At 40.8% G+C, this 12,985-nt stretch overlaps 1 protein-coding gene across 1 annotated transcript; it reads right to left on the reverse strand.

Annotated features, from left to right (window-relative positions):
• Nucleotides 1-1,977: 1,977 nt before the first annotated feature.
• On the reverse strand, nt 1,978-4,060 carry LOC128743066 (uncharacterized). The gene is made up of 2 exons (XM_053839583.1): nt 2,999-4,060; nt 1,978-2,929 (listed from the first exon to the last, which is right to left on the reverse strand). Exons 1-2 carry the CDS (start codon nt 4,053-4,055, stop codon nt 2,781-2,783), a joined length of 1,206 nt encoding a protein of 401 aa, XP_053695558.1. The 5' UTR covers nt 4,056-4,060; the 3' UTR covers nt 1,978-2,780.
• Nucleotides 4,061-12,985: the final 8,925 nt, after the last annotated feature.

A 12,985-nucleotide genomic window follows, 5' to 3' on the forward strand; every position in this document is an offset into this window, starting at 1 on the left:
AGGTGTTCGTCGAAGTGCTGCTTCCACCTATCCGTCACCTCACGATCGTCCGTCAGAATACTGCCAGTCTTATCCCGACACATTTCGGCTCGCGGCACAAAGCCTTTGCGGGATCCGTTCAGTTTCTGGTAGAACTTCCGCGTTTCCTGAGAACGATGCAGCCGCTCCAACTCTGCATATTCCTGCTCTTCCAGGGTGCGCTTTTCTCCCGAAAGATTTGGTTTCGCTGCATCTTCTTCTGTTTGTGTCTTTCCACGTTCTGACGTGTGGCACTGCGCATCTTGGCCGCCCGCGCAGCGTTCTCCTCATCCATCACCCTCCTACATTCATCGTCAAACCAAACGTTCTGCTGATTCCGGGCCACATGCCCGATGGAGCTCTCCGCTACACTGCTGATGGCTGTTTTGATAGTGTTCCAACAGTCCTCGAGAGGGGCTTCGTCCAGCTCATCCTCTTCCGGCAGCGCAGCTTCGAGTGAATGCGTGTAGTTTGCGGCGACGTCTGGCTGCTTCAGCCACGCGAGATCTAACCGAGGCTGGCGTCGGTACCGAATGTACCGTACAACGGAGAGTCTTGGGCGCATCTTAACCATCACTAGGTAGTGGTCCGAGTCAACGTTAGCGCTTCGATAGGATCTGACGTCGATAATGTCTGAGAAGTGCCGACTGTCGATCAAAACGTGGTCGATCTGTGATTCTGTCTGATTTGGTGACCTCCAGGTGTACTTATGGTGGATTCTGTGCTGGAAAAAGGTACTGCGTACGGCCATATTCTTGGAGGCGGCAAAGTCGATAAGTCTTAGGCCCATTTCATTGGTTCGCTGGTGTGCACTGAACCTTCCAATCACCGGTTTGTATTCCTCCTCCTGGCCGACCTGAGCATTGAAATCCCCGATGACGATCTTGATATCATGTTTTGGGCAGCGGTCGTATTCACTCTCCAACTGCGCGTAGAATTCATCCTTGTCGTCATCGGTACTTCTGAGGTGAGGGCTGTGCACGTTGATGATGCTTATGTTGAAGAATCGGCCCTTGATTCTCAACCTGCACATTCGAGGATTGATTGGCCACCACCCAATCACCCGTTTCCGCATCTCGCCCATCACTATGAAAGCTGTACCCAGCTCGTGTGTGTTGCCGCAGCTCTGGTAGATGGTATGTCCATCTCTGAACGTACGTACCGTTGAGCTCTTCCAGCACACCTCCTGCAGCGCTACGACGTCGAACTTGCGGCTCTTCAATACGTCGGAGAGCACTCGAGTGCTCCCTTGGAAGTTGAGAGATCGGCAGTTCCACGTCCCGAGTTTCCAATCCATAGTCCTTTTTCGTCGCGTGGGTCTATTCCGATTGTTCCAGTAAGAATATATTTGTTCTTCGTTCCATGCTTTAATATTTTTCGTGGTGACGGCTTGCAAAGCCTGCTACACCAACCCCCTGTTTCGCCGGAGGGCCAACGAAGCTCGAAAGAGCCCTCCTTTCCTGTCAGCATACGACCTTGGCTTCCACCGGGGTTGGTTACCCGATCTCCACCAAAGTTGCTCGTATCCCGGCTGGTACCACGAGGCGGTAGGAATAGGAGTTGCTGAATAAGAGGCTATGAACCACTGTAGGGTCTATTTTATGCCTACACGTGCACAAGGCACCGACGGTACGCATTATTCAGCCGTTTACCAGCCACAAAAAATATCTATGTTAGGTGTATCTAAAAGAACATCGTAATATTATTAAAGACACTTGCAAAATTCACCGTAAATAAATTACACTTTTCATGAGACGGTTTAACGGATACCCCATTAAGATGTGCTGTGGACGGGAGCCCAGTTTCTTTCCGCGTCATAAGTATTAACAAACGTTCAGACGTGCTTATGGGGTTCCTTCGGATATTTTGTTGTAGTCGCCGCACGTACCGAGTGTAAACAAACTTACCCTTCAGCAGTTTTAGGTATAATGAGCTAAAGCTTTGAGTTTTACAATTATGGAATTTTATTGCAATAGCTGAATTGAAGACTTTCATGTCCTTTATTTTGATTGGCTCATGGATGGATTCTACTAGTCACAAATAGTATGATTCTATACGGGAACAGTAACGATAAGTAATGATCGTTAGCAGGCATAAAATTAATTATAATTTGCGGCAAAAACTTTCTCGTGCTATCGTTTTTGGAAAAGAAATATTTATGCGGTTTCATATGTTTTCGATTAGTTTGACATACATCCTCTTTCTTGCAACTAATTTGTGAAGGAGTATTATATTAACAATACAATAAAGTTCTAAATTAAATTCTATGTTAGAAATATTTCATATTCTTTGGTGCAAGCAATTTAGATTTCTTGTAGACTTGATCAATTGGTCGGTTAAGTCAACTGCACGCCATCGATGGTATCAGTTAATAATTTACTACTGTTCACAACAGGCTTGATTTGCTATTTTAACTTTGTTTTTATTCTTTTGACTGTAACGCCTCACTCAGAGAACAGAATACGAAGAGAGGTGTATAGGACAATTTTAGAGTTAACTATGATCTACAATATTGTTGAAGCTGCAATGCCGTTGGCAGCAGGAAGAATGCTTTTTAGTCTACCATCGGAATAGCATCATAAATACAAAAGATAAAATTATACTTTCTCCAGCAATATTATAGTTAATATTTAACTCTACAATTGTCCTATACACCTCTCATTCGTATTCTGCATGACTGCGGCGCTGTAGTCAAAAGAGCAAAAATGAAACAAAAAGAGCAAATCACGCCTGGTCCACAACGGCTTCTCTCCACTTACTTCCTAATTAACAGGAGTACAAATTTCATCATTTTTGTCTTCGTTGCAAAATTCCTCTTGATTCACAAAATGACAACCGCCTTGCTGAGCGCAATCGTACGTATAGCAACTAGTATGACAACGATAACTCCCCTGCAAACAGCCGGAACAATCTACGAAAAAACACATTGTTACAAAACATGCATCAATAATCATCTTCTAACCCTCACTAATGCACTTACCGATACGGGGGCATTTACCCCATCTGCACACACCGTATCGCATCAGTGGCGAATAGCCCATTACGGGTGGCATCAGCAGTTCGGAATTTTTCATAAATGGTCTCCTTGGTCTTAAATAAACGATTTCTGCCGTACAAAAGCTTCCGCAACGATAGTGTTTCCGATGAAAGCAAACCCACTCATCAGGCTCCTGCTTGCGACAAATCCTCGGTGACACCACGATGCAACAGCGATCGGTCGTGTCCAGCGGTTCCTCTGTGGACAGTTCACTGTCGTCATCGTTAAGCTCCTCCTCCGGTAGCTTCGATGGAGGTTTTTCCTCGTAAACTGTAGTTTCATTATTTCTTATCACCACGGCCTTGACCGCACCGTTCGACTTGGTCCGCGTTATGTGAATGTATACGTTGTTTTCATTATATGTACTGGTGTTAGTTGGTGAGTTAATACGATTAACGTTGTTTACTGTATTATCTACCGGAAGTGTGCAATTCACTGGCTTACGATCGGGTTCTATTCCTGTGCTGTCATTGTCTCCTCCTTGGTCCACCTCGTTTGGATCTAGTGGATCAATATACTCCGGTACGGGGATATCGATTCGCAACGGTGGTACTACCTCGATTTTTTCAATTGGCTTCACGGTTTCCGTTTTCGGTGTCACTGGTTGGAAGTAGCAAAAACCATTTTGAAAACTAGTCCCAGGAGGGCAGTTTGGATTCGGAATCTCACAAAAACCGGATTTCAATTCGTATCCTGGTGGACAAGAACTTCCACATAAGGTTCCCTCGCATGCCGTCGGCAGACAGCGACCGTTCAATATACTATAACCGGGAGGGCAAAAATTGTTCGATCTTGGCCGAACATGTGACTCGCTTACCGTTGGAGTTCTCGAAAGAAAGCAATTGCCTTGAAACTCGGCGAAGCCCTCGTTGCAAATGCACTGTCCCGTTTCGTCACGTGATCCATTCAAGCATAAATTTTCCTTGTATTCAGTTACTGCGGGATTCACTAAAGCCAAGCTGACCAAGATCACGGCAAAATTGATGAATGAAAACAGCATCTCATCGGTTGTATTATGACTGTTCAAGCATCAGCAATCAACTGATCGTAAGGAGTCTTCAAACTTTGTTTTACTTACGCACGGGAGCATTATTCGTAGTCAAATCAGCTCAAAACAAAAAAAGTTCCACCTAGTGGTGCTTGATAATAAAATAACGTTACACAACGAAATATACAAAACCGATGCTTTATGGGCCTAGATTATGGTCAACGGTAATGCAAAACGAGTTAACTGTTTTGTCTGCTTTCTTATCGCACTGGAATTTATGTAATATGTTCAGCTGTTTATCCCACGTAGACAACTATACGATTTTACTACCCGTTGAATACATTCTCACATAACTTTATCAGTTTTTCGATATCAATATATTGCTATTTGGATAGCAAAAATTAATTGGAAAAGACATTTAGTACTCTATACTATTTAGTTGATTGATGCTTTTTTGATTGCTTTAGTGTTATTGAGACTCCTAGATCGCTGGTAGCTCTAATAGAGATACATGCCGCATATGAAATTTTCAATCACACAAGGCTTTTCGGAATCATTACTTCTGTGCTGATGATTTTTGAATTAAGGCCGATTTTTAAAACTCTAGCTCATGTCGCTTGTAATTCCGTCTGTAAACCACCTTAACTTGGATTACTTATAAACTTGTTCTAATTTTTCCATTTTTATGTATCTTTAATCTATTCTGCTTCGCGTTTTAGTATGGTGTACTATTTAGCAACCGCCATAGATGTTCTGCCGATAATATCCACGTCATCGTCAAAGTAGACGAATTGTCGGGTTGATATCCGTTCGATTCATGACACCTTGTAGCGATATGTTGAATTACAGGAATAATTGTGTGATTCGAATGAACTTGACAATCCATCCGACATCCGAACACAGCACTGTGTACCATTCAACGTAGATTAAATCAGTTTGATGAGTTTCCTGTGCAAGCTGTTCTCGTCCATGATTTTCCATAGCTGTTTTTGGTCGATAGTATCATATGGGGCTTTGAAGTCAACGAACAAATGGTGCGTGGGAACTTTGGGTTCACGGCCCTTCTGGAGGATTTACCGCAGTGTAAATATTTGATCCGTTATTGACCGTCCTTCAACGAAACCGACTAGATAAATTCCCACAAATCTGCTCACAATTGTCGGCAGAAAATAATTTGGGACAGCACCTTGAACGGTGATCACTCGATAGTTCTCACAGTCCTACTTGCCGCCATTCTAAAGATCGGGCAGAGAAACCCATTTTTCCACTCCTCCGGTAGCAGTTCCGTATCCCAAATTTTAACAATCAGTCAGTGTATACAAGTGGCCAGCCTCATCCGATCTCATTTTAATAAACTCCACCCCGATGCCATCTTTCCCAATCGATTTATTGTTCTTCAGCTGCATAATGGCCTCCTTATCATCGCTTATCGTTGGGGCTGGCACCTCTTCCCCGCGTTTCGTACCATCGAAATTGCTTTCCCCGCCACCATGGTTCTCCGCCTGGGCGCCATTCAGGTGTTCATCGGAGTGCTGTTTCCAACTTTCGATCACCTCAAGATTGTCCGTCAAAATACTGCCATTCTTATCCCGACACATTTCGGTTCGCGGCACAAAACCTTTGCAGGATCCGTTCAGTTTCCGGTAGTACTTTCACATTGAGAATGATGCAGCCGCTCCAACACCGAATACTCCTGCTCTTCTAGGCAACGCTATTTCTCCGGAAAGATTTAGTGACGTGTGGTACTGCGCATCAGAAAGAATTTTTAATTATGCCCAATATACAAGCAGGATTACAAGTTGGAATGTAAGAACTATCGCCTACAAATTATTTTCTCAGATCACCTTTCGCCGTCTATCGCCGTATGTAAGAAGATAGGGTAAAGAACTAGCTTAAAAAGCAGTCTAAGCGGGTCACTGATTGTTTTACCTTATTACAAGCGATGGGTTGACTAAGTGGGGGATATCAGCATACCAATCTTCTTGCTATCTTTAGTTCTTCAAGCTGTTACCATTGGAAGACACTATTGTTGAGCTAAACTTTTGATTTTTCGCTTTAAAAGTTGGAGCGGCCGAACTAATTTTGAACACACCGAACCCATTTTCACCCGCAAGGTGCTATTTTAAGCAATCCTGAAATCTGAATTTTTTTACGTCCCTAGCTGTTCATAAGGATGGTGGGAGAACAAAAGAGGTAAACATATAGCAGTACAAACGATCCGCTTAGAACAGTGTTGTCAAAGCAAATAAGCAAATTAAATAAGTTTTTAATAAAGAAAAATTAATTATGAACATACATTTCTCTTGAAAGTATTGAACCACGTTTTCATCATAGAAGGTTTCAGTTAATTTCAAACTTAAAATTCTTATTTCCAGAACTGAAACAGTGTCTTGGTAACACGATAGTTCATCAGTTGTGCTGCAGCTGCTGCTAGTGGTGAACAGGTTCCGTCAATTCAGAATTTGTTTTCAGTTTTGTTAGAAAATAATAAAACTTTTGGCTAGTGACAAAGCCTTAGATAATAGAAAAAAAGAGACTGAATAATATGGTATGTGACAATTGAGTGCTTGACTTTCAGAGTGGTTGTAATCAGTGCTGAAAATTTGATGAATTCGTTAGTAGCGAGGTGGCGATTGCTGAAGAGCAGCTGAAAAATGTACGTTTTTGGACAACCATTTTTAATTCATCATATTTCTTGTCGGAAACCCAGTAAATTGTGTTTGTGTGAATCAAATGTATGGTTAAGTGATTTGTGAAGATGATCCTATCAAAAGATTTTGAAAATATGAATAAAAAAGTGCATTTTCGGATCATTTATGTTCAACTGATTAAAATAGGTAACACTGCTTAACTCGTTCCTTACCCTATGCGAAAAGATTTCAAGCCGGTTGTGTGATAGACGAGAGACAATGAGTCAAATCTGTGTTGCGGTAGATCCTGCAAAAATGTCGCCAATAACAAATTCCTATGCATAAAATATTCATAGGTTGTAAGGCGGCGAATGGCATTATTAACCGTGAGGTTCTATGAAAAATAATGGCTGAAAACAGGGTTCCTGGAAGCTGACATCACGATGGATGACTGTATACAGTGCGGTGTGAGTATAACGGGTGCGCTATCAAGCCTGTTTAAAGCGCGCAAGCGACTTCGACAAGGATATGGTATTTCTTGCCTCCTGTTCAACATCGCGCTGAAATATGTCATGAAACATGCGGATTTTAATTTGCAGGGTACGATCTTGAATAAATTCAGTAATTTCATCTGCTTTGCAGGAGGAACTGAGCTCGAATAGGTAATAGTGTAAAAACTGTACTCGAAATAACTGGGACCCTTTGATTAATTTGCATCTTTTTAGCTCGTAGAGAATCCATCATTCGACGGTCCTAGTGGTGGGTTATTCAAAGAGATCCAGCGGCGGTCAGGCAGCGGTAGTGCACCGAAGAGAGCTGAGCTAGTGAAGGCATCAGTAGAAGCTTTCTTCGCGATGGGGCGAAGAAAGCGGATGTTTCCATCTGCCCAGAAAACCATGTAACGTGCCGGCTTCTGCGTCTTGAAAGTCTGGAAGACACCAAAACGGAACGCCAAACAAAACGCAGTAGCTAAAACCTTAAATCTGCGCCAGGAAGCTGCCCCGTAAGTGGCTAACGAAACCCAGGTGCGTCATAATGAACGGCGAGATCAAGGTGGACACAAATCAGTTACCGGAGCAGAAGCTTTATGTTGCTACATTACGATTGGCCGTTCCCAAGGAGGTAAAGAAGAAGGAATTACCTACGAATGACCGAAACACAAATGGCCGAATCACGAATGGCCGAAACACAAATGGTCGAAATAACAAATGACATAATATATCTAATGGCCGAATCACGAACGGCCGAATCATAAATGGCCAAATCACGAATGGCCGAAACACAAAAGGCTGAAACACGAATGGCCGAGTGTCATATTTGGCCGAAAATAATCACGACCTTCAGCCTGCACAAATGTTGGTTATATGCTCTCCTTACTTGCTGCTGCTCGTTCGGACTTAACTAAGGGATAATCTCTACTAGTCGATAAACCTAGGAAAATGCATGCACCTAAATAGTAGTCAGAGATGCCAATATTCCTGATTTTTCAGGATTATCCAGATTTTTCGGTGTATTTCCTGATATCCGAAAGCGAGAGTCGCTCTTTCAACCTGATTTTTCCTGATTTTTATACATTTAAACTAAAAACCTGTAGAAACTTAACCCTCATTTCTCTACTCTCCAGCGTTATGCTCTTGAGGAGTCTATCTCTATTTTTCTATAACTCTTTACTTTGTAGTCACTTTCGTTTAGCTGCCGAAATTGAACGCTGCGAAGATGAAACCAGAAACGTCAATGACGTCTGAACCCACGATTCCTCGCGATGTATTTTGTACAACACCTGTGGAACGTTAACTTTAACTCGGTTTATCTCGGAACTGTGGCAATAAAGAAAATCACTGTTTTCAGCCAGGTTCATCCGCAGACCAAGATCTTTCAATCGGTAGACAAGGTTCCATAAGATTTTTGCCATGTGGCGTTAGTATACGAGTGAATTTCGTTCTGTTTTACCTTGCCTATGAATCGATGTTGGCGCGAGTAACGAAACGTTAAGGACGCCCATTTTCATTCCAAATTTCGTGTAATTGCGACTGTGGTAGATAGTCAATGCATAAGCAGCAATGTGAGAGAATTTTTAATATGAAAATTTGTACATATTGCTTTCCTAAAAAAAATTGAAACAAAAATCCTGAATTAACCTGATTTTTATTTCCTTTGCATCCTAAGTTCTGAGAAAAAATGTGGGTATCTCTGATAGTAGCGGTTTCTGGGGTGGCGCTTCCGACGGCGGGTCACCGGCGCACACTCGCGGCCGTCTCGCCCTGAATCATCTAGGAAACATTTGCTACTGACACGATCAATAGGCCTCGCACCCTATAATAAAGGTAAATCATTCGCGTTTGGGGGAAGAAACAACTATCAATCATTTATACTATATCTACCAAAATAAAAAATAAGACGCAGAGTATGCCTTGTTTTTCTGAAACTAAGGTACAGAATTTTACGAAAAGCTTTTATGCTTCACCTATCAATGATGCGGATCGTCACAGGGCTGTGAGTGGAAGAAAAGGGAATAGTGGGGAAAATTTTAAAAGTTTGTCAGGGGGATGTTTCAAATTCACGGAGAGAAATAGATGAAAAATTCATTCAAAATGTGTAAGGTCTCACAAAAAGAATCAATAAAAATTCGCCATTCGTGATTCGGTCTTCCGTGATTCGTTCATTCGTGATTCGGCCTTTCGCGATTCGGCCTTTCGTGATTCGGCCTTCTGTGACTGTTGTTGGAATTCGGCCATTTGAATTTCGACCATTCATGACTCGGCCATTTGTATTTCGGCCATTCGGTACCAGCCCAGAAGGATGTAACCAAATGTCGACCAACATTTGAAAGGGGCGGATAAGCCAACTGTCAAACAGAACGAGTGAGAGTTATTTTTTGCTGGAGCAGCATAGGAAAATGAACTCTCACTCGTTCTGTTTGACAGTTGGCTTATACGCCCCTTTCAAATGTTAGTCGACCAATTTGCCGAAAAGTTCTTAGTTTGGCAGGCCATCTCTGGGTGCGATGATGAGCCTGCCGTACATCGCGACGGGTACCATCGAATAACAAATCTACGCATACCATCCAGAAACACCAACTGCCCTTCGAGTGATCTCACGAGACGTTATTGGCTGGATTTGGCAACCTGACACTACACGCTGTCGCACAGTGGGCCGGACTCAAAAGTAGTGAGACATAAGTAATAGCGAAATCTTAAGATATAGCGTAATAGTTGCTTCAGAAAAGTTTCTTCATTCAAAAAGCACTTTCTAGTGGTAAAAAGATATTTGGAAATTAGTGTGTCCCTAAGGAGATACAAAAATATTTTCTTGATTTTAAGTTAAAAATGGTTGCTATCTTCAGAAAATTTGTAGCTAAACTATTTTTAAGAAACTTTGTTAACAAACAATAACAATTACATGTTTAACACTTATTGAACAGTAAGTGCATACGATACGTGATTTTCAGCAATTCAGAACTGACCAGAGAGCACAGAGAGTACTATTGGGCGTTGACGGCATTAACAAAAACTTTCCAGCTTTTTACGCGCCATAATAACGGTGAAAGTACCCAAGTAACAATGTGAGTTTTATTGTACTCTTACGGTGGTCTTCAAGACTAATTTTGGTCTTAAATGCCATCATAAGAGTGTAATAAAACCCAAATTGTTACTTGGGTAGCAGGGATGGGTCAGAGATCGAGAAGAGCTAGAACCGGAAAGGAGGAACTCGCGGCGGAACTCTGCAGGAATGGCCAAGAACCGCCAGCTACGACACATCACTGGATGGTTTCAGGGGTTTGGGAGAGGGCAGCCGGACGAGTGGATTGAGGGTGTGGTTTGTCCCATCTCGGATAGATTGCTGTAATTACCGCGGCATAACGCTGGTCAAAGCCACCAACAGGGTGCTCTCGTCTATCCCCGGTAGCAGGAGAGTACGTAGGGTAGTACCAGGTGGGCTTTATGGAGGCCCGTGTTACTACGGATCAAATTTTTACTCTTCGGCAGGTCATCCAGATGTATCGGGAGTACAACCCATCATATTTTTGTGGATTCCTGGGCAGCATACGATTCAGTCGAGCGCAAACAGCTGTGGCAGGTGGTACATGAGTGCGGTTTTCCGTACAAAGCGACGTGTCCAAAATAGAGCTGCACTGGAGCTAGTGATGTGATGCGTGTGTGTTTTGGTGGCACTCTGTTTGCTCAACGTGTTTTTATTGATTAATTTTTATGAATCCCTTATTTTATGTAGCATTTCTCAATTCCAGAATGCCGCCTTAAATAGTATCGATAAATCTAATATCAATGCTTCGCGAACGATATATAGAAAGTATCGATAAAGCAGCGGATTTTATATTGATATTCAATTATCGATACTTTCGGGAATTTTGCCCAATCCTAACTGAGGCACCTCCCAGCTAGCATTTTCATATGTATAAAACCCGAATTAATCCACCTGGCGGCGTGACCTAGCCTTTCTACTGCCACAATAATCATTATTTAATTTCTCAGGAACTTAATTGTAGATGTATAGATGTTATATTTGACTATATTTTTAAATATCCGTTCTGTATTCCTCAAAATACTTATTTGCCAGTAAAATTCACAACGTATTGTGTAGAATAATTATATTTTCTTCCCTTGGGTGCGTAAATACATGTAAGCGCAATTTATGTTACTTGATGAACACCTTATTTAGTTTTATAATATTTATAGAAAAATAATGTAAACACAAAAGATAATTTTTACAGACTTGAATGAATATGTATAGAAAATTAGAAATTAACCCTCTAACGGGTCTACAGACGGCCTTAACTTTCGGGCTTCAGAGCCACATACGAAACTTGTTTTGAATTGACAATATGAAGTATTTGTTCATAGCAGATTTTTTGATATTTTGATATTAATACCATGCATTCAAAAGTTAGCATCTTTGAAAAACAAGAGTTCAGAAAAATTATTATTATATTTTGCTTTTGAAGAAAAAGGATATCTACAACAAAATGATTGATCTCAAAATTTTACTATTGGTTTGCTTGGCTTCAATTTTGCAATATATCTGAATTAGAAAATAATTACTGAATAGAGCATTAGATATGAAAACGAGAAATGGAACTATTTCTTAGCTAGCACTCCTTCAGATAACTATTTTTGCATGAAAATCAAAACTTAAGCTTCCTTTGAATGTACTTTCATGAAAAGATAGTCATTAGCTTGATCGCATCGTTTTTACAATGTTAGAGGGTTAGGAAAACAAGATGAGGTCGAAAAATAGTGCCAAAGCGCCATAAACATGCTTGAGAATGGGAAATACGATCGATATGATTCCCAGTGCTTGTCTTTTTTTGATTTATTTATTAAAACATGATACATGACATAAGACATCTGTCCTTTAAAATATCACTAACGAAAACAAATCTTACAAAATTTCTAACGTGCAACGTTTACTTCCTATTTTTCATATAACATTTCTGAGCTCTAGTATCTATAGATTGAAAAGAGCATCTATTGATGCGCAGAATTTGTTTGGAATTTGTACAAATTTTTGATTCTATACACTCAAGTCTTTTTTTACACGGTTTGTTTTTTCGATTACTCAAGAACGGTGTAACTTAGGGACCATTTACAAACTACGTGACGAATGACGGGCCCCTCCCAAATGTATTGAGAAATAAATGAATGGTCCCTAAGTTTCCCCGTTCTAAATAATCGAAAAAATAAACCGTTTAAAAAAAGTACTTGAGTGTACACCACTATACTTACATGCTTAAATAAACTGCTTTTCTTCGCTTTTTGCTTTTCTTGTACAATTGTGAGTAACAGCAAGTGAAGAAAATGACAATTGAAATCTGAAATCAAAGAAAAGAAAAAACTTTTCGATTGAATCCCACTATTTAATACTTATTTGCAACAGATACGTAGTTCACCTACGACGTGCAGGCTTCATCAGTGTCTTATTTCAAAGCGTATACTTATCTGTCGTGAATAAATATTAAATAGTGGAATTTAGTCGGTAAAAGTTTTTTCCTTTCTTTAATTTCAGAGTTCGTATTCCACTAAGAGGCTTCAAAAACTTCAGACAATTGACATGTTTCTCACTTTTCTTGAATTTCATTGCAAATTTTAAAATTGCAAATTGTCATCACATACATACATACATACATTCATACATACATACATACATACATACATACATACATACATACATACATACATACATACATACATACATACATACATACATACATACATACATACATACATACATACATACATACATACATACATACATACATACATACATACATACATACATACATACATACATACATAC

This window comes from Sabethes cyaneus, chromosome 3, assembly GCF_943734655.1.
Source record: "Sabethes cyaneus chromosome 3, idSabCyanKW18_F2, whole genome shotgun sequence".
In the NCBI taxonomy this organism is placed as follows: Eukaryota; Metazoa; Arthropoda; class Insecta; order Diptera; family Culicidae; genus Sabethes; species Sabethes cyaneus.